Here is a 26368-nt window from a genome sequence, read left to right as displayed (position 1 = left end):
GCTATTTGTAAGCAAAGGATCCAATTTATATAATGGATTATTTGATACTTTATAAAGTATGTTATTTAATTACCTGAAAAAAAGAAACAAGTAATAAAACATTATCAGTAGAGCCTGTTTTAACATGATCGCATGAATGGGTCGGCATAATTATATTTTTATGACAATTACAATTATATTTTAAATACGTCCAGTATCGGCAATATGTACCACTAATTTTTCTGTAAATTAATAACAAATTTGGACGTTGTTAAAGATGTCACAATATAAAATGTTGCGGTAACACGATCGTCATCATCTTTCTCCTAATCCTACTCCCGTAGGTTCGGCGCAAGAAATTTTGTCCTCCACATAACTCTATCATACGTCATCTGAGTCATCACTCCCTTTTTATCAAAAATCTACTTTTGGATTCAGCACTATTTTATACGGCCGGCCGCCTGCTGTCGCCAACCCCAGTTGGGATTATCATTATTATGTGGCGGTAACACGATATCTCTAAAATAGAGTACAAATAGATTCCGTATCCGTATTAAGCTTAGGCTTAATAATAGTATCTCGATTATTAAGCCTAAGCTATACTCAATCAACCTATAACTTAATTACAGGCGACACTTGATGGATGCAAGATAGATTGACAATTAAGTTACTTAGGGTAATGAAACAGTAATAGGCAATCAAGGCATTGTCGCTGATAGATGTCGGCATGATCCCACTAGGATAGCCTAATTCTATTATAAACGTAGGGCTTTAACACTTTACTTAGATAGTTTTAATTACTAAAATAATCTGTGTTAACTTCTTCTTAGCTAATACAGTCTGGGTTTATTAAATTGCATAAAGGTTTGTTAAAATTAGTTTATCTTTTTACTTTTTTGTAAAAGCTTTTAAAACAAAAACGTTTCCAACATTTTGGTGGCATTAAATTATAAAATATATGTTTTACTAAAAGTATAAGATTTTAATAAAATATCACATAAAAACAAAAAACTAAGTACAAATTCTGTTCTATCCTCTTAAACAAAGCCAATTATGAAACCACTACTTAAAAAAAGTTTCCTTTTTTCATTTCCTTTCATTCCCAACAAATTTTGTTATAATTCCAAGAAACAAAATTCTCGATCTTACGAAATAAACGAGTTTTCTCCCACGCGTTACTCAACTAAGAAGCTTTTAAATGTCAAACATAAATAATATTTTCAATTTTTATATAGATATTTATTAACTATATAAAACACTTTTAAAACAACAAAAATATGGTGTATATAAAATATTATTTTTAAACCAACATTTTACAAATTAAAAGACACTTAAATATAAAAACATAGTGACAGTTTCGGGGTGAATTTTTCAGTAAATCTAAATTTTTAAAAGGAACAAAATCCTCTCAATTGCCAGTGATATATGCAAGTGCTCTCAAACAAAGAAAAACCTAGTCACATATCATTCTTTAAACTCTAATATGAAAAGTGGACAAGAAATCAGGTGCCCGTACAACAACGTGCTCGAAGTCCATAAAGGACAGTCTCCCGTCTCCATCCACGTCGGCTTCATCCAGCACACTGGCGACTATCTCATCTCTTTCCTGCGGGTGCAGCTCGCCTTTGGTCAGCAACCGAGTGGCTTCTAACAGATCCTCGCGGCCGATGAACATGTCGTCATCCAAGTCGTAGATACGGAATGCATACCTGGTGTACAAAGATATTATTTGAAATTGCTAATAAGAGAAAGGTTGAAGTAAGTTCTAGAATATAACCTCAAATAAAAATCCTGGGTAAATCCACAACAAAACTAAAAATATACTAATGTTATAAAGATATTCGTATGTATTGGAATAACTTAAAAAATACTAGGCCGATTTCAAAAATTCTTTCACCATTAAAAAGCTACGGCATCAGTAAGTATTATAGGCTCTACTTTTTTATTATTTTCTAACGTTACGGGACGAAGTCACGAGTAAAAGCTAGTAATATAACATACAGAGATTTAAATAGTTTCAATTAAGTCACATATTTAAAAATTAATATGTTAAGAAGAATTTTCTAAACCCATTTCATAAATGCAATTGCAAAATCTTTCTCAGAAATGTTACATTTAAAGCGCATTTCCACTGGCAGCCTCACCAGGCTTTAATATCCCTCGGCGCCGCTTCACTGAAGACCGACATCATGTCGAGGAAGTCCTCAAACGTGAGGTTGCCGGAGCCGTCGTGCGAGAATACTTGGCAGATGCGACGCTTGAAAGGATTCTCCTGCAACCAATTTTATATTTAAGATTTTATATTTCGATACGAAATGGAGTTTCTGAAATAAATATTCCGTTGAAAATTACTTTTGTTACTTTATATCTTGACAAAATCTATTTCGTGTTTCTTTTAAAATATACATTTGTATTATCTTTGGATAATTATAAAAAACTAATAGATTAAGATATTATCGTAAGTAATAAATGATCTATTTTTTTGTACTGAACGGTCACTGCCTTGAAGAAGCACAAACAGAATCAACGGGCTTGAGGTGGCCGAGCGCAGATGGCGCTTAGGCTAAACCTCGTTTATAAGTAAATAATAAGTAACCAGTACCTTTAATTCAGGAAGTTTTTCTATTTCTTCAACTGGCACCGCTATTGTGTGAGCTTGGTTTTCAGTCATTCGCTTCGGGACTAGTTCCGGGTTCACCTCTCGAAATCTTTTGAACACTCTGATTAATACATAAACAAATAATTAAACATACTCTGTGTTATTATTAGCAAACGTTTATTTTATGTTAGAACTAGCTTGCGCCCGCGACTCCGTCCGCGTGGAATAAAAAAAAACAAAAGCAAGTAGCCTATGTGTTCTTCCAGACTATACTCAAGATCTATGCCAAATTTCATCCAGATCCGTTCAGCCCTTTAAGCTACAAACTCTAACAAACATCCATCCATCCATCTAAACTTTCGCATTTATAATATTAGTATAATAAGTGAGGTAATAGTTTAATGGAATTATCCCTCCCTCTTACATAGTTAAATTCTTTATCTGTTTTTCAAATAAATCTGTTTATAGCCAGAAATATCCAACTAACTTTTATAATCTGTTTCTTATAAGCTATGAAAGTACTGGCCGCTTCATCACGTCGTAAAGAATAAAAACTTTTTTGGGACAAAACAATTTCATACGCCGGTCACTGGCATCTGCGTATTCTTGTAATGAAATACTTACGAAGATAAAATATTTTCGCCTCGAATATCGTTTATTTCTTTACTGTATTTTGAAATAATTTTAATTGGATCATTCTTTTATAATTACTATATAAAAGAAGCATTAAGTTTTAAATGTAGGTAAAACGGTTTTGTGTAAAATGTTTCTTTTTCATCGTCTTTTTATTTATTTTCTTCAAAATTTTTTGTAAGTTAAATAGATACAGAAATATTCAGGAATCTTTGATATAAAAGTTGACTACAAAACATTGCATGTAAAACCTTCATCAATAACGATACAATCTTAGTATCGATTTTAATGCACAATAATTAATGTAGACAAGCCTATTATTAACAGCATTGTTTCTATTACGTGTTCCATATTTAAAATGAAGTAGATTTAAAAACAAAATTGAAGTTGCCAGTGTTACATTTTTAATTTTCGATTTCTTAAATGATTTGCCACCAGCTTTATTTTTCGTATTAAGTCTTGGAATATATAACACGAGGAAAACAATACCCTAACGCTTTTAAGATATATTGAGAAAAATATAAAATATCAGAGAAAAATATAAATTTCACGATACGGTAATAGTTTTCGCATAAAGCGCCCATTTTCTTGAAAAATATCGCGGCAAATGCTTGCGCCATTAAATGAAAGACGTCTGAATATATGACAGCTGTCAAAGACAATCGCACGATAAACTACGCCTTCCAATATTTGAAAACGATATGGAAATATTCTTTGATAAAATTCTAACAAATAAGAATATTTTTTAACACGTGCTTCTCATAAGAATATATTTGAACCATTTAAACACTAATAATTTCTCAAAATTGTTATAAACACACCAGTGGTTTGCAGTCTATGTTGCACAGCTAGTTGCTCTGGTGGAAAAGCGGTCTAAGAATTTAAAACAAATGACTGTAAGCTTTCAACTCACAGTACAAATGTTGAACAACATAAATTGTTTATATCTCTGTTGTGAAACGGAACCCAAGACGATCAGAATTTTTTACGACGATACTCAAGTAAGTGCAGACAAGAACGTAATAACATTCAAAGTTATTATCCCCTATAACGTTTACTCCACAGCTTTTTGCTTCTGTCGAATAGAAATTGGATTTGAAAAATGCTGAATAAATTCACTTACCTTAATATTTCCTTCCTTGTAAAAAACGTACAGTCCTATTTTAAAATTAAATATTAACTGTTCAGTTACAACTGAGTTAAGAGTCGATTTGTTTTAACTGAACATTTCGACTCTTAAAAACTTTCAGTTAGAGCTGAGCGTCCATAGCGGGCTTTAACCAAAATCATGTTACTATACAATTTTATTATGTATGTCGTGTCTGGAAATTTTCCCTTGACATTGTATTGCTAAATATAAAATCAAGGACACGGAACATATACAGCTCATTATTGACAATATCCAGTAAATTGCGAGTAATTCCAATACAGATTCAACCGACATTTTAGAAGGGAATAAAAAATATGTCATTTTTCAGTTGAAACCAGCAAACATTTAGGTACAAACTCGATTTTTTTAACACAGCTAAAGCGTTAATAATAAATCCAAATTTGTCGATATTAATTCAATATTAATGCGGGATGTTATGACAAACAAGCAATTCATTTACCTGATAATCTTCTAACTGCTGTTCCGTAAACGTTACAATTTTGTTCCCCATTCCTGTTACCCAGTTTGTTAGGATCCAACTCCTTTTGAATACTAAATCTCTAGAATATATCCTATGTTGTACAAAACAGCCTGTTGCGACGACAGCCACAAAACACTGCCGGTCGGAATAAAGTATACGTTTTGGATTAGGGCGTGACTAGCACAGACTAACTTATAACAGAGGCTACTCATTTTAAAATCACTTTAAAATGTTAAAGCACATTCTTTACCTATTAATCTATCCTATCTTACTAATGCTATAAATGCGAAAGTTTAGATGGATGGATGTTTGTTAGAGTTTGTAGCCTAAACTGATGAACGGATCTCGATGATATATGGCGTAGATGTAGAGGATAGTCTGGAAGAACACAGAGGCTACCTAGTCTTTTTTAAATGCCATGCTGTTGGAGTCGCGGGCGAAAGGCACTTATTTTTAATGAAGTATGTTAGCAAAAAATCCCCCTTTACCTAATTAAGACTAAAAAAAGAAAAAAAAACCATCCTTTTATATAACACTTATTTTAATAAATAGCCCTACACTTACTATTACATGGTATATACGCGTATTTTCACGCTATCTAATCTTACTAATATTATAAATGTGAAAGTTTAGATGGATGCATGGATGGATGTTTGTTAGAGTTTGTAGCCTAAACTGCTGATTGAATAAAATTTGACAGCATGTAAAAGATAGTCTAAAAGAACACATAGCCTCCATGGTTTTGTTTTATGTTTAATACCACGCGGACGGAGTCGCGAGCGAAAGCTAGTTTAAAATAAAAACCTGTTTAAAACAAATGAAAACGAGGCTTTAATTTTTGAAGTTTTCTGAATTATTTCAAGAATAAAAGAGACGAGCAAGATAAAAGGTAAAAGTACAATTTCAAGCTAAATATAATGTGTCCTAAATTGACATAAAATCGTTCAGTCTACTTAGATCTACACTGTAATTACAGTTAGGCGGGCCGGCTGTTTGTCGCCGCGCCCCGACCTCGTATTGTCCATTCTTTACTGATTGCAATACAAGTTTGTAGTATTTTACTGACATATTTTACTTGAAGACTAAAGTTTATTCGACTAATTTAATTCCAAATACATTAAATTTTAAATATACTTCGATTTTCTGCTTGGATTTAGTATTAGTAATGTACATTGAGGAATTTCTGAAGTAATGATTATACGACTGTAGTAATAGAAGCGAAACAGGCAGGTATCGGAAACCTTTTGAATGACATTTTATCTAAATTAACTCTCATGGCGCGTCAACCTGTCCATTAAGCTGATATGTTGAAAGGGAAATTTCCGTCGATTACCATGTTCCAGCTTTTTAGATCACTGCTTACATATATAATCTGTTTTAGCAACGCCATTTATTTTCTTATAGATGCGTTAACGTTCTCTAACGCTTTTCACGAACATTCTCGAACTTTCATTTTAAAAGATTAGCTCTACGAAGCAGCATTACCGAGGGTTAACATTTGGAATAAGGAAATTTTCTAACATAACGTCAAATACAGTGTTTCTTAAAACTCAACTAAAATGTATTTCTGTCAAAAAACAACAATTGCTGTTGCACAAAGAAAATCGATTCCAACGTTTTTGCTGGCAACATAAATTGCTTTCCAATTCGACAGATATGTTGCTACATTTCATTTTACCGTCACCAGCTCCGATAGCCGTGATCGTCTAGTGGTTAGGACCCTACGTTGTGGCCGTAGTAACCCAGGTTCGAATCCTGGTCACGGCAGCGTACAGCTGTCGCGGCGGAGCTTATATTTTTTATTTGTTTTTTTCATCGAGATTTAAAAAAGTTCTAAATAAGTACACAGGTCTTATCTTTTTATTATAATTTATCCGAAACGCCTCGCTTTCAGCTCCCTATCGCATTCGTCCTGGCACTCCTTAATGCTGGAATAAATGTTGACGTTGTTCCCCGGAGAGTCACACTCATCAGACCATCTGATTAGGATGCATTCCAACCCATTGGCATCGTAAGCATACCTGGGTAAATAATGTGAATTTATTTTTCGGGGGTTTTAAAAACGACAATGTAAAATGTTTAAAGTTTTCTTTTATAATCAACTAGCTGTTGCTTGCGATTTCGCTCGCGTGAAAATAAAACATGCCTATGTTACTCACTGACAACGTAGCTTTCAAATGGTGAAATAATTTTTGAAATCGGCCCGGTAGTTTTTGAGTTATTTCGTATAATACAAAAATATAAATCTTTCCTTCTGTACAATATCAGTATAGACAAAATAACTTTAAATGTTGGTCGAGGGTGGTACACATTAGTTTAGTAAGTGCTTATTCATTGTTAGACTCACGTCATGAACATTAAAGCGAAAAGCATTTTTTATTCACGGTAAAAAGTACAGAAGGGAAAAACTAACAATTGATTTTAAAATGTATATTGATACGTACCACTTTGAATAGACAGCGCTTTCTTCTACAACGCAACTTGCATCCACCGTGTCGGAGTTACATTTCAACGGATTTACTGCAAAAGACAAATAATTTGGAACCATAGAGTAAATCAGTTTATAGTACAGTATTTTTATTTCTACTTACTTGCATCCGAGTTTAATGCACAGAAAATGAAAAATAACAAATAAGTTATATGCATTTCGCTGATCTTAACTTACTGTGTAAATTTTCTTATGATTATTTACACATATAATTTTTTTTTTCATATAAATAAATTACAAGCGTATCGAAATTATCGCAAGATCTAAATTTCACTTATGTTTCGAAAATTAAAAAAGAAACGGTTAAAAACAAAACGAAATAAACCTGATAATACAACTCATTCTAAAGCCACAAATCGAATCAAATCTAGCTCATCGAATTCTGATAAGTTGTAAATGCACAGGAAACTAAAATAGACTATAGCTATAGATAGACAGGACCTTCATACATGTATACATATTTATTACATGAATAAGATATTTGCAACATAAAGAATGCGAACATCGATACAAAGTATAGTCCAGTCTATCTCTCAACCCTTCAGTATGCTAAAGCCAAATATTGGAAATTATTGTCTCTGTCTACCTTCTTTAACTGAACTACATTTTAGATTAATACCTTAAGGAATTACGGAATGTAAATTAATATAGATAGTATGAAAATGGACACATTCAAAAGCACAATAAAAAAAAATAAAGAAATATTAATTTATTGCATTATGAAGCAGTGAATGGATTGCTGGACTGCCATCGTATAAAAACACGTCATTATGAGTTGTCACATTCAGCTAAACATACATCTTGATTATTAAATATATTTGAATCGACTTCTGGGGCAAAACATTCGTTAGACCAGTACACTAAGTCGCAGTTCCCACTTTCCCAGTCGTAGACATACCTGAAACATGAAAAAACAATTTGTTATTACACTGACATTAACCCCCATACTCTGGAGTTAATAACTAAAACTTAATTGATTGGAGAGTGGTAGAATAAATCTCTATTCGCTTATTCTTACGGTTCATGTACTATCAGGGAAACGGGTGGTGTTCCACTTTAAAGACAGTATTTTGAATGAAGGTGGACACCTTGACACGACGACATGGATAGATATCCAATAGGACACCGCTTTCTTAATATCTCCATACATGAAAAGTTCGGTCATTGGCATGGCTAATTGCTTTTTACTATTATCCCGTCATTTGAGCAGTCGTTAAATTGATTATTTTATGAGAAGGAGCAGAGTTTGACTGACAACTTTTTTTTAATGGCAAGACAATCTGTCTCTCTCTCTCTCTCTCTTCTATTCCTATGTCCCCAAAGTGGGGCAGAGGGCGTATTGTGGACGCTTGGTAACAATAAGAAATAACATTCTCTTTATGTGGTACACTGCGAAGGGGTCTAACTGTACTTTGATGAACCTTTTTAATACGATAAAACAATACCATTTAGAGCTCGGTGTGGATTCGTCGACAAGACACACTTCTTCCGTCGGTTTTGATTTGCATTTGCTCGTTTCAACTGTGAAAATGATTCAATTTAAATAATGAAGAAATAACACACAGAAGTGTTAAACTATAACAAGCTTACGAGCTTTTAACTGCGTCACACAAAACAGTAAGAACGAAATAAATAAAATATAATTCATTTGAACAGTATTACTAGTTCTGTTTATAACTAAAATTATTCCTCTTTCACGCGACTTACGGTTTTATATAAATTTAATGCTAAATTAAATAAAACAAATTGTTTTTTATTTAAAATTCGATAAATTTTAATAAATCTCTATGGTCCAAGTCATGTACTTTTGAGATTACGATTATAAATATGAATAAATACATTTTGTAATTACACTAACTGTACAGGACTCTGTCGGCGTGGAAAAAAACTAAATTGAGTAGTCTATATGTTCTTCCAGACTATCCTCTACATCTATACCAAATTTTATCGAAGCCGTTTTGACTACAAACTCTAACAAACATCTATCCATCAATCTAAACTTTCGCATTTATACTATTAGTTAGTACTCTGACAAATTAGAAATATGTATATATTTGTTGAGTCTACACTCCAACCATTATATACTTGCGTATTGCAATTATGTGATTGATGGTGACCATTCTCAAGAATGATAAGAATTTAACGATAGAATAACATAGAAACATTTTTAAACTAGTTTGATAAACTAAACTGTATCGTCCCTTCTATAACATTTTCCTCAACATTCCATTTATTATCAAAAAACAATTGACTGTAAACAAAGAGGCAAAACTGTCTAACGCTAATTCATAATTTCTGCTTTAATTGAGACAGTTCTATTTTATTGTAACTGCATTGTGGTCGTAGTAACCTAGATTCGAATCCTGGTTATATTTTTACTCTGTTCTTGGTTTATTTATATGCGATAACTTTAATTTTGATAATGTATCTATAACGAAAATAATGTTATTTTTAACGAAAGCCAAATTTTTTTGTAAGGTAAATTTGTTTTTCTCTCTATTTTAAACAAAAATCGAATTGAAATAAAAATTAGTAATACTCAAATTTAATAATACTAAAAAAATGTCATCTTTGATATAAAAAATATAATCCCGCCGAGACAGCTGTACGCTGCCGTGACCAGGATTCGAACCTGGGTTACTACGGCCACAACGTAGGGTCCTAACCACTAGACGATCACGGCTATCGGGACAGTTGCTTGTTGTACCAATTGAAAGATCGTTATCGTTTTTAACTTCGAAAGATTACAAAATCAGTTACGGTCGTTGGTCAACAATACTCGTAACAAATTAGTTCCACTTTCACTACTAGTAAAACATTTTTAATATCGAGTATAAAATTGATTCTTTGCTTGTTTGAATTATTTTTTAAATTTGCTTTTTACAATTGAAATAAGATATATCTACTTTAACAAAATAATAATCACATATTACTTCTCGTTAATTTTCTTTCAAAAATATTAAATAAAGTATAATAAACGACATTTTCTAGATCCTATATTTTTCTACAGAAATTTATCTCCAAAGATTTTACTTTATTAGATCTAAAATCAAGGCGATTAAAATAATTCTAAAATTTACTTCGTATAGAAAACCTTACGATATATGTTGTCCAATTTGTCCACCGACTGCATTTAAAGTGTTAAACCATAGGTTTAGAGCGGAAAATTTGAATTATTAACTTAAAAAAACAAAATATAAGACATGCAACGTTGATTAAAATTTTAATCGGACTTAGTATATCCTGGCTATATGCTTCATCAGTTTTCAAAGCTTTGTATCTATTCGTAGATGCTAAGGCAAAGCCTCGAAGCGATACTGGAATTGAGTTTGTGTCGCGGTAAACAAAACGGTAATCCTTTGCTTTGCCTCTCGGATACTACACAAGTTTATCCGAGCGTATATTCTTTGTCTGTGACGAATTAAAAAAAACATACAACAGAATTCAATTTCCATCACAACAAGAAAATTCTCATCAATAATTTGCTACAAACCATTCAATAAAAAAACAATAAAAACGAATTAAAAAAAAATTTAAAAGCTAACAGTAGGCTTTCCTTTTGCAATTAAATAACAAGACTCATGATCTCGAAAGCAAGCAAATTCTATTTGAAACTATGCAGTACATCTATGCCAAATTTCATTGAGATCCGTTCAATAGTTTAGGCGGCAAACTCTAACAAACGTCCATCTTAACTTACGCATAAAGCCCTATTACAATTAAGTTTAAAAATGTGTCTTTATTCTGATATAATTACATAGTTTCCTAGAAAAAAATTGCATTACCAACTTAAATTTATCTTCTTCGACGTTTATAAATGACGTGAAAATTCTTTTTAAATAATGAGAAAACAAACGACCTCAACGATGTCGCCGCGAAAGTGTTGGGAGAAATAAGAAACCATTTATCTTTGTAACGACGATTGAAAAAATACGCGTTCAAGATAAGAGATAAACAATTGAGGACTGAAAGGACATTGGACGGATGGAATGCCATTTATTTTACGAGCATGTTCGCAAATATCTAACGTAGTTCATCGTGGATCATATTTCCGTATTCTTCGACGCTTCGAGACCTTACCAATGTTTAATTGTACTCACGGATCGAAATACATTTATTTAATGGATATTAACGTTTAAAAAATAAGATATTATTTTAGTAAAACTTAGGGCCTGTCCTGCCCTACTGGGTGAAAGTGGCTTAGATGGCTTAAAATGGCGTCACTGTCAGATAAGGGGACCAAAAACGATATTTTCATCACATATTTTACACGTTCGATTGTTACAATTTGGTAGGACTGACATTTATTGTCCTAAGTTATTTATAAATCAAATATATGTTTGTTGTATTGTTTTAGGTTGTATTTGTGTTCTTTTTGAACATGTGTTCCGCTTTCCCGCGCATTGTGGACCGCGTGCCATTTTACAACTGTGACAAATACATTTTCAAGATAACTCCGTGAGGTTTCCACTATGTATATAAACAAACCGCGATAACCAGAACAACGATAACCCCAACATCGATTTGACGCCATGTTGAAAATTTATTTTTTTATCTATGCTTTATCGATGATTGTAAATCAAATTGAATCATGTGAGTTGTTTTTATTTTTAAACATTTAATAAAATTGCATTCGAGATATAAACAACTAATAGAAAAAGAAATTAAATGCGTTTCTTTTATTTTTTTTTTATTTAGAATTTATCATCAAAACTTCCTTTAGAACTGTTATCAATTAAAACCTCACATTTATACTAATGTATGCAAACCCAAAGTAAAATTCAACTCAACAATAACGATAAGATACATTTTAAATATATTAATTCTGTTTTATGTCCAGTGGATTCAGAGCTATGCAAGTTACTTGTGAAGGAACGACACTGCATCATAGAATACGCTGCAAGAAACAGATGGTCTCACACTGAACGGTATAAAAATATTAAAAAAAATCTTTAAATTGTATAAGAATTTTCTTTATAAATGTACAGTTGATACATAGTTAGTTTTCGATCTTTTAAACCTTTTCACGTTTGTTAAAAGGTGGCTAATGAACAAACGATTACTTAACTAAACAAGTGAAATGATTGCTTTAACGTATTTGTAAATACGTCGCCAACCTTTAATGAGTAGAGGAAAAGATGTACAGAAACTGAAGTTTCTTTTCGATATTCTCTTCAGATATACTCCTTCCAATTTTCTTAGAAAAGGTTTTTTTTTTAAAGTTTATAGTAGAATTTAAAATTTCACTAACCAGTTTTAGTTATTTTGTTTTAGTTATTCTTACGATTGGGATCAGAAGAAGTGTATTTTAATAAGATGGGCAGACCACTGCGGCGCCGTGCCCGCTCAGACTAACAACTTTGCCAGCGACAGCGAGTGCCGGAACGAATGTGGAGGCTGGGCCTGACATATAATAGTTATTTTCTTTCTATGTTAATCATTTCTGAATTAAAACGGATTTATAAAAAGTTGGGTTTTATAATGACGTATTTATAGAAATAATCTTTTATAAGATCTTTCTTTTTTAATAACATAAATTGTTTAACTCCAATTACTTGTGAACGTACGTAGAACAACTTGTGATTTTAACAGCTTCATTAAAAAAAATCATTTTTCATTTTTATGAAGATGATGTCTATACGATGTCTATACGGGACTTTTTTTCATTTATAGATAGAATAGATAATATTAAATGTATTATACATTCTCGAATATAAAATATTTTGTTCGTTTAGTAGAATCTCATTTTTTAACCGTGATAAAACATAAGATTCGAAATATTTTTACAAGTATGTGACGTAGTTATATATTAGTATATTGACAAAAAATGTAACAAAAGTTGGCACTGAATTAATTTAGAGTAAAGCAGTATTAATACCGGAGTTTTATCTAAAAAATAATTAATACAATACCAAAATTAATTACCCTGTCCAACTTCTTATAAAAGTCGGTCAACCAATGAAAAAAAATAAGCAAGTTGATAAATGTATGCCACTGCCATCTATGTTTTGACACTTTTAACATTGTAACATTTTTCTACTTACGTGGTTGAGATTGATGTTGGCCGCTTTTTCGATAATTCTTTCTCTTATTAAATAATAGGACTAACTTATAAATGTTATGAATAAAATTATTTCCATCTCCTGCTTAGCACTATTGAAGTTCATTATTACCTATTTTCCCAAACAGTAAAAACCTCTTTGTAATTATGGCAATACTGTAACTCCACAGAGTAAATAATCAATTATGCCAAAAAATGCATTGTCACATGTTACATAAGGGTGGGGACACATACGGCTTCAAAAAATAAATTGATTTTCTTCAATAATTCCTTTTAAAAATACCGCTGTTTAAGAATGGTTGTTAAGTATTTATGTCACTGCGTTTAAAAAAAGTTTGACAGAAACAACTTGTAAATGCAAATAAAAAATCCTAATTAATTTATTCAACTCTTAACTAAATTAGGTACTTCTTGAAGTTTAGCAATAGTTATATAACCGCAAAATTGTCCGGGTAAGTACTTGTTTGCCTGGAGGTGACTATCTGATTTGGAGCAATTTGAAAACGTCCGAAATCATAAACTTCAAATCGTAAAACCAACGTAAAACCATTTGTGTCTATGGTATAATTTTAATCTGTATTGTCTATGCGTGAAAAAATTGAAATTGGTACTATACTTGCGCTTTTGTAGTCGCGTTTTAAGAAAAAACTATGCTAAAATGCTATTATAATTTGTTGTTATAGAATTGGTGCCTCAGAATTCGCTACAAACACGTGCTGTGCAAAGACAATTGGATATTTTTTTATAATTATATGATTACCTGCTTTCATTTGATAAATTGCGCTAGACCGCATATATAAAATGGCAGCCCTACCACGTAGAATAATCAAAGAGACACAGCGACTTATGCAGGAACCCGTGCCGGGAATCAGCGCAGTGCCTAGTGAAACCAATGCCCGCTATTTTCATGTAATCGTTACCGGCCCGGAAGACTCGCCATTCGAAGGTGGACTTTTCAAATTAGAACTTTTCCTGCCAGAAGACTATCCCATGTCGGCGCCTAAGGTTAGGTTTATTACGAAAATTTACCATCCGAACATAGACCGGCTGGGTCGCATATGCTTGGATATATTGAAGGACAAATGGAGCCCCGCTCTACAGATCCGCACGGTGCTGCTGTCGATCCAGGCGCTGCTCTCGGCGCCGAACCCAGACGACCCACTCGCAAACGACGTAGCCGAGCTGTGGAAGGTGAATGAAAGCGAAGCAATTCGAAACGCAAAGGAGTGGACACGGAGATATGCCATGGACAACTGAGCGGTCGCGAGCCCCGCGCCGCCCGCACGCACCCATCAGTGCCTATCCCACGCGCGCGACTCCAAGGGGACGAAAGAAAAAAAATATCATGATTTTAAGAGTGCAAGTTACGTTTACATCCTAGGCCCAATAACTTGTGAAGAGACAATTGTGAAGAAATTTATATAAACGGTGGGCGAGGGCGCAGCGCGCGGCCTGCGCCCGCCGGCAACCTTAGCATTTCTACAGCCTCGCCCAGAGCTGGCAGCCCGCCTGCCCGACTGCCCAACCCTGCCCCTCATTGTTTACCCCCTCACTTGTAGCTTCGTTATGATATTAGGTATGCATATTTTTTTACTATAATTAAAAAATAGTGAATATGGAGTATCAGGAGACTTAAATGTATATATTTCATGGTTATTGAATTTGGTTAATTTTATACAAAGGAAAAAGTGTCATCACAAAGTTCAACGCCTTTGTAAAAGAATCTTATCAAATGCATTTCATTGCAAGACTTGATAATGTATAAGAAATATCACAGATCTGTAGCTAAGCAGAAATTTGTTTCTGAACTCAATAACAATAATTAGTAACTTATTTTTTCCATTTCTAAACACCATTCACTTGATTTAATCGTCTCTTATGTGTTCTCTATTTGTGTCTTGTATTCAAAAGAGTTATCAACAAATTGTATTTATATTACGTTTCATTTGGCTTTGTGAGCAAATTTCAAAAATACATAATATACAAAAGCTAATATTTTTTTTATTTATAATCTTTAATCTGTTCCAAAAACTTAGGGGCTGTCCCACCACAAGCAGAAAAGCTTGAAAATGACATCAATGTTAAAAATTGAACAAAATCTGATGTTTCCATCACAAATTCTACACTTTGGTTATCAGACAATTTACAATTTGGTGGGACAGGCCTTTAGTATCCCATATGTTCTTTCAGACTATATTCTTTTTTGGTACAGATGTGTACCAAATTTCATTGAAATCCTTTGAACTGTTCTTTAGATAGTGACAGTTTTGTATGATATTCAATTTAAGGTTAAGTGGTCACCTGCAGTCAATAGCTTTAAACAAGATAATGATTTTCTGTTATTTATAGAAACTTGTCAGAAAGATAACATTATTTCATTTAAAATCTTTATACCATTGTTAACAGTTTAGATACAGAATAATAGGTTTTTGTACAATACATATTTTATTTACAAAAATATGTAGAGTCTAACACATTTTTACAATTGACATTATTTGTTAAACCACAATTCTTTTAAATAACAATCCTAGATTGAGTTTAACATATTAATTATGTAATGCAATGATGTGAATATTTTACAACATACTTGTTAGGAAAGGTATTCATAACTCTGCCCCACACAGCCACATTGTGGAACGGTCTGTCCCCAGCAGTAATTCCAAACCAATATGACTTAGGGTCCTTTAAGAAACAGCCTACAATTTCCTCAAAAGCCGGCAACGCATTGTAGTTCCTCTGGTGTTGCGGATGTCTGGGCGTCGGTGACCACCTCTGTTCCTGCCGCTCGTTTGACCCTTTCTTATATAAAAAAAATTATAATTATGCCATGATAACATAAACATGAAACCTAATGAGTAAGTTGATATTAACTTGTTACATAGCATGATTGTATGGACGTGATGACATCATGACAGTTATATGCCAGTCCAGTTATTAAGTGCTATATATTGTACAAGATGGTAAGTACCAGAAGACTGCAAAAAAAGGGTGATTACATAAAATTTATGCTTAATAGAAAAAAATCCCCATTGGACCGATTCATCTTAAGGCTGTTGGGCTCAATAGCAAAACAGTGTTTACTTTGTTTCCTCTAGACAAGACAAAATATTTTTGAACACATACTTTGTCAAAGATTTCATTTAGAGGTTTATGAATTGGTAAGTATTACATTTTGTTCTTTTTCTGAACTCGCAGATAGGTTCTTGATTAGCCTACCTATTAAGATAGATAATGTATAAACATAACAGGCCAGTTCAATTATAGAAAATTTTTTCATAATGTCGATCTTTGTGTATTTGAAAAACTTATTTTTGCAAAATAGGTACACTTTGAGTATGTATAGATGGGATCTTGCATTGAACATTCCGCCAATAGCATTCAAAGGCACCAGGTACTGTGATTTTGACACACAAGTACAGAATTAAATAGTATAATGTAAAGAATCTTGTCAGGATTAAATATGTGGGTAGACAAAGATATTAGAAAGAACCATTTGTAACCTATTGATGTTGAAATTACTAAAAGAGATTGAGAATGATGATTCCTATTCTTTCTAAAAGTGTATAGATTCCCATATCTGTGCAGGATTTTGTAAGTTACAGCAACATTTTTGTTGGCACGTCGGGAATAAAACTACTCATTCGACCGGCGTGCCAACCAAAGCGTTAGGTAACACTTGATATTTAGTTATTCAATTGAGATGACACTGCCACGTCATCCAGAATGTTGCGGCGACATTTTTTGGTGGTCGGAAAACCTTACCACTTTTTGTATACCTTTTTTCTGTGCACGCTACATTGCGTGTACTGATGACGTAACAACGTCGCGACGTTCTCTCTTTTATGTAAAAAAATGATTCGATACAAAAAAAATCACGTGGTCTTTATAAAATGGAACTAAGTACTTTTTTCTATCTAGCTTGTATTGATTTCACACGGATATAAAATGGACAAGTTTTTTTTAACAATAACGATATAAATAAAGACACTTCCCGCTGTGTGTCTGTCCCTATGTATGCTTAGATCTTTAAAACTACCTAACGGATTTTGATGTAGTTTTTTTTTAAATGAGTCAAGAGGAAGAGGAATGTATAACGTGTCAGCATTGAACCCGTGCGAAGCCGGGTATATCGCTAGTTATATAATATTAGCAGATAAAGCCTACACAGACTAGTGTTCGCCTCCCCGACCTATGCTGTTGCTGATTCGTATAAAATCGTGTGAAGCCTTTAAATGCCGTCCTAGAGCCGAGGCATTGAGCTAAGCTATTTGCTGTTTGTTTTTATCTAACCAGTGTTTTATTGCATTTATTACAATCTCTGACAACAGAACAATATTCACTATATATATAATTCAAAAAACTAAACGCGAGTCTGTACTAAAGAACTGCTGAAGTAAACTTTGAACTCATTGTGCTCGTAATATTTTGCTTTTTACTGTTTTATATATTGAAGTTTTATGGAGTTGATATATATGCCAGTTTTTGCGAAGAAAACATCGAGAATTATTTTTACATTTCGATTTATCCTTGAGTGGGAATCCAAGAACTCAAGGCTAACCTATCTTCCCTTACATATCTAGTTACATTATTCTTGTAGATATTATCTCGATCAGCCCACATAATTCTAAAAACAATAACGTGACGCAGACAACCGAATAATGCAGTACAATATACGCAGCGCCGTCGCATTGTTTTTTCAGTATCGTAACGAAATCAACAATTCAAATGTCGGTAGTCTGGGACAAAAATGAGATCATTACTTTAAATATTTCAGCCTTGCTGTTCTGAGCTGTTGTGGAAAACTTAAGATTTGAGTTTTATAACTAAAAATATTGAAAATATCATAAATTTAATAAAGAGATACAACAATTATGACGTTTTTTAATTCTTACAAACAGCAACTACCATCCTTTTTATGTAGTTTTACAATTTTCCCGCGTCTTCTAGCACACGGAATCTAAAAAAGTAAACATCCATCAATTTGGACATTGGCATCTATCTCATTAAGTTAATACCATATACTAGAATCTACCATTTTCTTTATTAGTAGTTGTAAGTTTCTTTTTAATCACTTATCAAAAGGATGACGAATTCGTCTGTATTCTATTAAATTACTAGGAAAGTAAAGGAAAATAAAACATTACGTTTATAAGTTTGTTCAGTTTATTCTTAACTTTAATGCAGACTAGAATAATACTCTTAGAAATGAGAACAACAATAGTTATTTCACATGTTACAGTGTCACCTACCGTATGTACCAGCTTTCGATAAACGCTATTTATTATCTGTGGGTTTTTAATGTAAATAAATCTTATTCACAACAGCTAGCAATATAAAATTACACATCAGATTACATATAGTATCTACATACAACTTGAACGTACACAGATCACGAAATAAACGAGAAATTCCGTTCCAAAACATGTTAAAACATCTGTCTCTTTCTTTTCAACGAGAATGAAAGAGACGAGATGTTTTAAGACAAATGAGCGTGAGGTACGGTAATAGGACAGACCAGTGAAGACGTGACGTCATTTAACAGTTCTTAAACAGGATAAAATGCAATAGTTTTTTTGAGATTTAGTATTAGTGACATTTGACGATCTTATTTTAAACATTGGCCAACAATTTATAAAAAAAATACAATATCTCAAATGGAATGTGAAGTAATGTGTACTTTAACAATAATATTAAGATTAGTTCTTGTACACAAGTCAACACTGGCCTTATATGAGATTATAGACCTTTCTTAAAAAGAGAAATAAATACCTACACATTGGGAAAGCATATGAGAAGAAAGAAGCAACTTTCCGTAAGGTTACGTACGAGTTACAGACACTCAATTTTTTTTACTCTTTTTATATAAATAAACACAAAGACTCGTCCTCAGAGCGCTAAGCTTAGCTAAGAACAGTACATATATTGATATAGATTATATAGTAATGCTATAGCCACACTATAAAATTTACAAAATATGACATATCTTTTGAAACGCTACACGAAATAATGCTTTTTTTTTATTAATATCTACTAATCAATTCATTTTTTATTAAATATGATCACTTTCCGCGCTCGCTATATCATGGAGGCGGCGTATATTTAAATTTACTTTTTAAAGGGCAGATATATTTTAATATTGGCAGTATTGAATCTCTCCCAATGTCGACAACTTGCGGACAATGAACAATGTTACCATACGTTATGTATTTAATGGTTCATATTTTGCTGTTGTCGACATTGTAGAAATTTCAATAGACTGAATCTGTTCAGCTATACATCTTAATTAGCATATGATTTTGAACTATGTTTTTAATGATATAAAACATCGACTAAAATTTTACAATAAATAAAAATGTATTAACAAAATAATAAACTAAAATGGAATGGTATTAAAGAATGCATGGACGATAAGATGCGAAAACTTAGTAGTTAAAATTAAAAAATAATATGGCAACAATTTTAACTAAATACTTAAAGACTAACGCACAAAAATCGAGATTATCTATGGCAAACATGGCGTGCTAAAGACACTTATAATATTCAGACGATCTCCACTATTGTCCACTTATTTTAATACATAGATGGCAGATAATTAGTTAATATAGTATAATACCTAAGCAGATATGAGTGGGTTTTATATTAATTTACACATACAATCAATATTTATCAAGGAATATTTGACAATGAACATGATTATTGTTTCAATGCATTTGCACTTGCTATTTGCTCTTTGACACATCTGTCAAAAAATAACAGACTCCTGCCCGGTTCACACATGGCCAGTACAATTGCAACGGTAAGCGACACTAATTGGCCTCTGTTAGCGTTCACACTCTGCCAGTTAATTGAACGTCTAATCAGAGCGCTACTGACTAACTGTACTGGCGAAGTGTAAACCGCGCATCAAATAAAACGACAAGGCTTACATAGAGAGCAATAAAATAATAAAAGAAGTAAGCAGGTTTTTTTAATTAAATATACTGCTTTTAAAAAGACTTAAATAAAAATAAAGTTAAAATAATTTACCTAAACCGGAGCACAAAAGTTCGGTAAAAAGGCCTCAGAACGCCTTTTGTTGGATTAAATTTCTATGTCCATTAACTATTAAACGCATTTTATTACTATTCTATTTATTAATGCAGTTTAAATTAAAAAGATAAATAAATGATAGCAAGTACAAATACATATCTAAGGGCGATATAATACTTATAACTAACTTATTTTAGCCAAGTAAGCATTGTAAGCAGTTCTGGACTGACGTGGTGTCATAGAGTATGTACCGACAGCCGAGCCAATATCTCTTGTATAGATATAAAAATGTTAGGAATATCAGATACAAAAATAATGTTCCTTTTACCGTAGACATTTCATCGAATTCAAGGTGAATCAAGGCGGGATTTTTTTTTGTTTTCGTAGGCATATTTAAATTACAGTCGAGATTTTGGATAAATTTCTGGTTACATACTTGATTCAAAAACTACTGAAAAAGAGATTCGTGAATTGAAATGGTTTGAAAAAAGAACATGACGTCATGGTATTTGATTTTATTAAACAAATGGTAATAAAAATAGTCGATTTAGAATTTTTTTTGCTACGTTATGTGTTGTGCGGCGTGTGGGCGTGTGGGGCGTGGCCCAGCTGTCGTGGGGCGGGGCGAGGGCGAGGGCGAGGGCGGGGCGGGGCGTGAGGTAAGCAGGCACTTTGTATCGGCGGCGAACGCGCACTTATATGAACACGGGGTTCTCCTGGCCGGTCAGCAGCCGGAACATTGACGTAGGCATCGTCTTCATTAATATCTGGAAAAGAAAACAGACTCAGTTTAGTTAAATTATTAACCAGTTTTCCAGATGGCCAGTTAGTGTTTTTTAGTTTGATAAATTGAAATGCGTTTCTGAACTACGTAACTTGAGTTTTACTCTTTAGGAAGTTAGTTTAACGTAACACTAAAGAATCACAAGGTAATTATCAAATAAATGAAAATTTCAGAAACCCGGCATAAATATGACTTAAACTTTTTTATTAATTTTAACAGCTATTTCTTTACTGCCAGTTTTAATACAAGAAGTATACAAGTACACTGCTTGCAACTATTGAATATCTAATATTAGCTCTCAGGAATTCAGTAGCAGACTAAGAGTAGGGCGAGGTAGGGCGAACGCCCAGGGCGCCACTCAGAAAGAGTCACTTGACGCCCTTTTTTGTACAATAATGTATGCTTATAGGTTTGTATTACAGTTGTCCGCGAATCTCGCCTAAGGTGCGCAAACGCCAAGAACACGCCTTAGTAACATTTTATGAGATAGTGTTTATATTGTGAGTGTGGTAGTATTATTGTGGTAGCTCACCTCGCCGACGGAGGTGGCGAGCAGGTTGACGATGCGCTCGTGCGGCACGGCCACCACGCTCTGCGCGTTTATCTCTATGATGCGGTGGCCGACGCGCACGCCGCCGCGCTCCGCGATACCGCCGCGCAGCAAACTACAAATCTACAATACAAGAAAAGATACCAATAAAACTCATACTTTTCTTAACTGAGCAGCTGTAATTTTTAGATGTAGGCTTATAAATATCCCAGTAAACTTTTGTAACCTTGATTAGGTTTCAAGTAGCCATCAAACCAGAAGTCTTTAGTCTTACGACTATCATATTTATATGATTACTAGCATTTGCCCGCGACTTCGTCCGTTTGGAATTAAAAAAAATTAAAGTGAATAGTGTAAGTGTTCTTCCATACTTTTCTCTACTTCTATGACAAATTTCATCAAGATCCGTTCAATTGTTTAGGAAAACTCTATCAAACATCTATCTATCTTTCGCATTTATATCATTAGTAAATGATTCTTCTAAAGAAACTCTAAGTAACTCACCACTCCATTCTGCACACTGAATCCGAGCTGGTACTTAGTGTCTGGCCGTTTTATCTTGACCTCGACTACGGGCGCGCACGGCACCACCGTCAGTTTCACCACTGTCTGGTTCTTGGAGTTCTTTATGTAGGTTTGACATGTCGACAGCGGCAGCCCTACTAAGCTTACACCGTTTATCGCTATTATTTGATCTCCTACAAAGAAAAACAATATTTTAACAACATTACACGTGTATACCAAGCCTAAATAGGGTCACGCCCGCCTGTGATATGCTAATTGTCAATGTGTACTCTTATTTTTTAGTTTAATAAAACTCGGAGCTTTTACAATCATTTTGACCACAGAGCAAGCGTTAAACATAGATGGCGTTATTAATCTATTATGTGCTGTGAATTTTGTCTCTTACCTATGTTAAGTTGTCCGCATCTTGCCGCAGCCCCGGCCGGCGCTAGGTTGGCGATCACCACTGTGGGCAGCATTGAGCCCCAGCCGGACTCCACCACCACCACGCCCAGGATCTCACCCTTGGCCTTGGGTACCACTACTTCCTTCTGTAGCTCCTTCTTGGCGAACATCTGCAACTCGTCGCCGAAGATCTCCTGGCTGTTGAGAACCTCTTGGTAGTCCATTTCCTTGACAAAGCTGTGGTCTTCGATGCCGTTGGCTTTAAGGAATTCCATGTATGCCACTTGGAATGCTTGTCCAATCGATTGAGCTATAAATTGGGCCTGAAAAAAAGGAAAACATAAGTCTTATGTGTTCATGATCTACATTCTAGTGAATACTAACTGCACTCACCTCTTCACTTTCGAAAACATGACATATCATCTTTGGAGTACGGTTCAGTTTCGGTTGATCGGAATCGTTCTCGTGTGGAACGAACCTCCGCCTAGCCATGAGCACAACCAGATCTCCTATATCCGCTATGTATGAGATGGTCCTAAGCGCGTGGTCCATCATTATCTCCTTCAGTTCCGTGTTTAGGACCATTATCTTCTCCGTAGATATGAACAAGTCCACTTCTGTACTCGGCTGGTTCTCACCTTCGGGAGCCTGGGGACAATAACAATTGGGTAATCATTGTTAAAACATTATGGACAATCTAATCAATGTAAACTAAAAATGCAGTGTTAAATGGTACAGAATTTACGCTCCTTAACTTTCTCAAGGGAAACTACAATTAGGTTGTGATTTAGGTTATGGTAAATTAGTCTATGGGAATGTAGTTCTAATAAAAAAATCAGAACGGGTTTTCTAAAAAAATAAATAATAAACGGACAACCGTCCAATTTATTTCAATTTGTTATTGATATTGAGATATAGATACCTAAAGCCTTTGAAATTATATTAAGCTTGCATATAAAAACGAAACTTACCAAAGCCTTGACATCCAATGATAGCGAAGAAAAATGACATTATTATATTAGTTAAATTGAAATAAAAAAAGCTACACTTTTCACACAATGAGTATACATGATTAGTATTGGAGAAAGCCAGTGAGATTTTTAGATATTTAAAAGTGACCTGTACTTCATAATTTGAACGCCAGATTTTTTAAACTACCTAATAAAAGTTTATTGTGTAATCAGAAATAATACATGTTTCAACTTTTCTACAATTGTTTTAATCAGTAATTATAGTGGTTTTTTTTCTCTTTAATTTTAATATCTATGAGTCTAATAATTTCGTACTAAACTCTCAAATTTCCAAGCAATTCATCGTAGTAAATACATTCATACAATTTAGTTACTATCTACAATTCCTTCTTAGCCAGCCATCTCTATTTGTCAATTTAAATATGGTTTGTACATAGTTTGTCGTATTTGATTATTAGAAATCCATCCTAATTCCTTTAAAAATATTTTCCATAGACAACTAGCATGTAATAATCCGCAACCTTGATTTTAGTGACGGCCTCCTCCACCATGTTCTTTTTGGGCCTCTTCTTCCTGCGGCGTGAGTCCTCATCCACCTCGACGGAGCCGAGGAAGGCGAGGCGAAAGACGGCCGCGGGCGCCGCGTACACGCCCGAGTACGGCCCCTCGCAGCCCCACTGCGCCACCGGCAAACACCCACCGCTAACCTCCTCACACTCCCGCACTTCTCACTTTCACCGATTTACGCAACTTATTCTGCTCTCAACGCATTTTAATTTATCTTTTTAATCACGGATACGTTTTGTTTTGCTCGCTTGATTATGTTTTTGATGGTACATTGTTTTTTTGTTACGCAGAATAATTTCATAGAATTAAGTAGGGCACGCGTAGTTGAGGTTTATGTTTTAGCAAACAAAAATAAAATTTATATTTTGCATTTATAGGCTAATTGTGTGATACGTGTGGAATCATAGATATTTATAATGACTTACTATAGCAATTATAAAAATAACATTTTTTTATAACGATAAAAAAAAACCTTGTGTTCACGTACGTCGAACTAATTCAGAACAGATTGAATAAACATCTTGTCGTAATGCGCGAAAGCAAGCAAAACAAAACCCAATACATCACAAAAATCGACAATGATGTGAGAAGCGGGCGAGTTCCATCCTTACTTATGAAAGCGGACCTAACTTAAAATCAACTTTAAAGTTATTGACCGTAAGGTCTGTTATTGTGCGGCTGCGTTAAGCGAGGCCCATGTCCGTGCGTCGGCACCTCGGCCGGTGTGAATCGGGACGTCTCATGCGTACGTGCGCATGACAAGCAAGACTTACAAAACAATACTGTTACTTTTTACTGGATTCATAACAATTACAAAGCAAATCGTTGATAGATGATAAAATTGTGAACGCTATGGCTTTAACCATATCAGCAAAATTACAATTCACATTATTATTAAGATATTTTAGTAACAAACTTGATATTTATTCAAAAGAAGCAATAATAAAAATAGCATGCACAATTTTAATCTGTGACATTTATGATAACAGATGGCGCTGTAGGTCTGAAGCCCGCAACATGCTTAAATCGAACAAAATTCCGATAAAAACCTTATTACCCGTTACTAAACAAAGGTTCAAACAAACAAGCATGGCACAAGCGGAGCAAGCGACAAACATATCCAGAGGAGGTTAGCCGGCCAATACGGGATCCGACAATCATCCGACAACCGTCGGCTTGGGGGTGAGGGGGGCACTGAAAAAAATACTCTAGTGCGATGACAATACGGGCGTAAACTGTCTGGCGGCCACGCACTTCACTCGACTCGTATATCGAGTATTCACTAGGAATTCCTATTCACTAACTTCGTTATTTTGGTACATTAGGATACAAGGATAAAAGGATATCTCACTAGCATTCTCAAATCACTAATTCTAGTGAGCATGAAATTACGCATATAAACATTTATATAACAAAAATGCATATAAAATTTTAAACATGTAGATATTAAATAGTGCAATTAAATTGTGATAACAAAGTTTCAAGGTCAAATTAAGAGTTTTTTTTAGTGTTACGTGGAAGTGGTTGGTAACATTTGGCGTATTACACAGCACAATTTAAAGCGTATTGTGCGATAGTGGTTTGTAATTTCATGCTCGTAGTACAAAATAGCTACAAAATTTACATATTTATTTGTACCGATTCACACGGGCAAACGGGAATTTGCCTTCAGTATTATGAGAATGCGTGTACAGTTGTGTGGGTATACGTAAAAAGTAAAAATGTTTAATTATTCAAAAATTAAAATTATTTAAAATTAGTGGTTAATTATCAATTAATAGCAAAAATTAAATAATTTATTAAATACCACTAAATAAAATGATTTACTTAAATATAAATTAAGTAGAATAAATCAAGTTACATATTGTCAAAATCAAATTAATAACTTATTATTATTTCAACAGATAATTTAGTTTGTTATATTGTTTTAAATTCAGGTCTGCAAATTTGAAGAAACCATAAACCATTGGGCAAATTATTAAAGAACAACTACGGGACAAACTTAGTGTTACTTATAACTTTGCATTTTTTCATGATTATTATTTTAAAGCTTCTTCAAATTGCAACAACCGTGGATTTCCACTGCCAAACATGTTTCAATTTTCATATAAATTCAGCTGTGGAAGTCCACATTAGAAACATAACACTAGGGGTGTGTATGGGGGAG

The 26368-nt window shown here is 33.7% G+C and overlaps 4 protein-coding genes and 2 non-coding genes across 6 annotated transcripts in view; 3 read left to right on the top strand and 3 right to left on the bottom strand.

Annotated features, from left to right (window-relative positions):
* Nucleotides 1-1273: 1273 nt before the first annotated feature.
* Nucleotides 1274-4959, bottom strand: LOC106111820 (calcium and integrin-binding family member 3). The gene is made up of 5 exons (XM_013293975.1): nucleotides 4822-4959; nucleotides 4335-4369; nucleotides 2582-2699; nucleotides 2124-2251; nucleotides 1274-1688 (listed from the first exon to the last, which is right to left on the bottom strand). The coding sequence occupies exons 1-5, from the start codon at nucleotides 4870-4872 to the stop codon at nucleotides 1451-1453; spliced, it is 570 nt and encodes a 189-aa protein (XP_013149429.1). The 5' UTR covers nucleotides 4873-4959; the 3' UTR covers nucleotides 1274-1450.
* A 1578-nt stretch (nucleotides 4960-6537) lies between these two features.
* On the top strand, nucleotides 6538-6609 carry Trnah-gug. Its single transcript has one exon. It is a non-coding gene; the product is annotated as a tRNA-His (tRNA).
* Nucleotides 6610-9941: 3332 nt separating this feature from the next.
* Nucleotides 9942-10013, bottom strand: Trnah-gug. Its single transcript has one exon. It is a non-coding gene; the product is annotated as a tRNA-His (tRNA).
* Nucleotides 10014-11703: 1690 nt separating this feature from the next.
* LOC106111834 lies at nucleotides 11704-12930 on the top strand. The gene is made up of 3 exons (XM_013293991.1): nucleotides 11704-11923; nucleotides 12171-12258; nucleotides 12605-12930. Exons 1-3 carry the CDS (start codon nucleotides 11863-11865, stop codon nucleotides 12735-12737), a joined length of 282 nt encoding a protein of 93 aa, XP_013149445.1. The 5' UTR covers nucleotides 11704-11862; the 3' UTR covers nucleotides 12738-12930.
* Nucleotides 12931-13972: 1042 nt separating this feature from the next.
* On the top strand, nucleotides 13973-15384 carry LOC106111762 (ubiquitin-conjugating enzyme E2 N). The gene has a single exon (XM_013293907.1). The coding sequence runs from the start codon at nucleotides 14193-14195 to the stop codon at nucleotides 14646-14648; it is 456 nt and encodes a 151-aa protein (XP_013149361.1). The 5' UTR covers nucleotides 13973-14192; the 3' UTR covers nucleotides 14649-15384.
* A 3152-nt stretch (nucleotides 15385-18536) lies between these two features.
* LOC106111736 overlaps nucleotides 18537-26368 on the bottom strand; it is a 114021-nt gene continuing 106189 nt past the window's right edge. The window contains exons 20-26 of the mRNA XM_013293880.1: nucleotides 24156-24358; nucleotides 23635-23640; nucleotides 23057-23311; nucleotides 22665-22986; nucleotides 22259-22452; nucleotides 21737-21877; nucleotides 18537-21187 (exon numbers count right to left, since the gene is read on the bottom strand). Coding sequence (XP_013149334.1) covers nucleotides 21116-21187; nucleotides 21737-21877; nucleotides 22259-22452; nucleotides 22665-22986; nucleotides 23057-23311; nucleotides 23635-23640; nucleotides 24156-24358 — 1193 coding nt within the window. The 3' untranslated portion in view covers nucleotides 18537-21115. The remainder of the gene's footprint in view (nucleotides 21188-21736; nucleotides 21878-22258; nucleotides 22453-22664; nucleotides 22987-23056; nucleotides 23312-23634; nucleotides 23641-24155; nucleotides 24359-26368) is intronic.

This window comes from Papilio polytes, unplaced genomic scaffold, assembly GCF_000836215.1.
Source record: "Papilio polytes unplaced genomic scaffold, Ppol_1.0 DF824146.1, whole genome shotgun sequence".
NCBI classification, from domain to species: Eukaryota; Metazoa; Arthropoda; class Insecta; order Lepidoptera; family Papilionidae; genus Papilio; species Papilio polytes.
The sequence above is the reverse complement of the archived record's forward strand: the minus strand, read 5'-3'. Positions and strand labels throughout refer to the sequence as shown.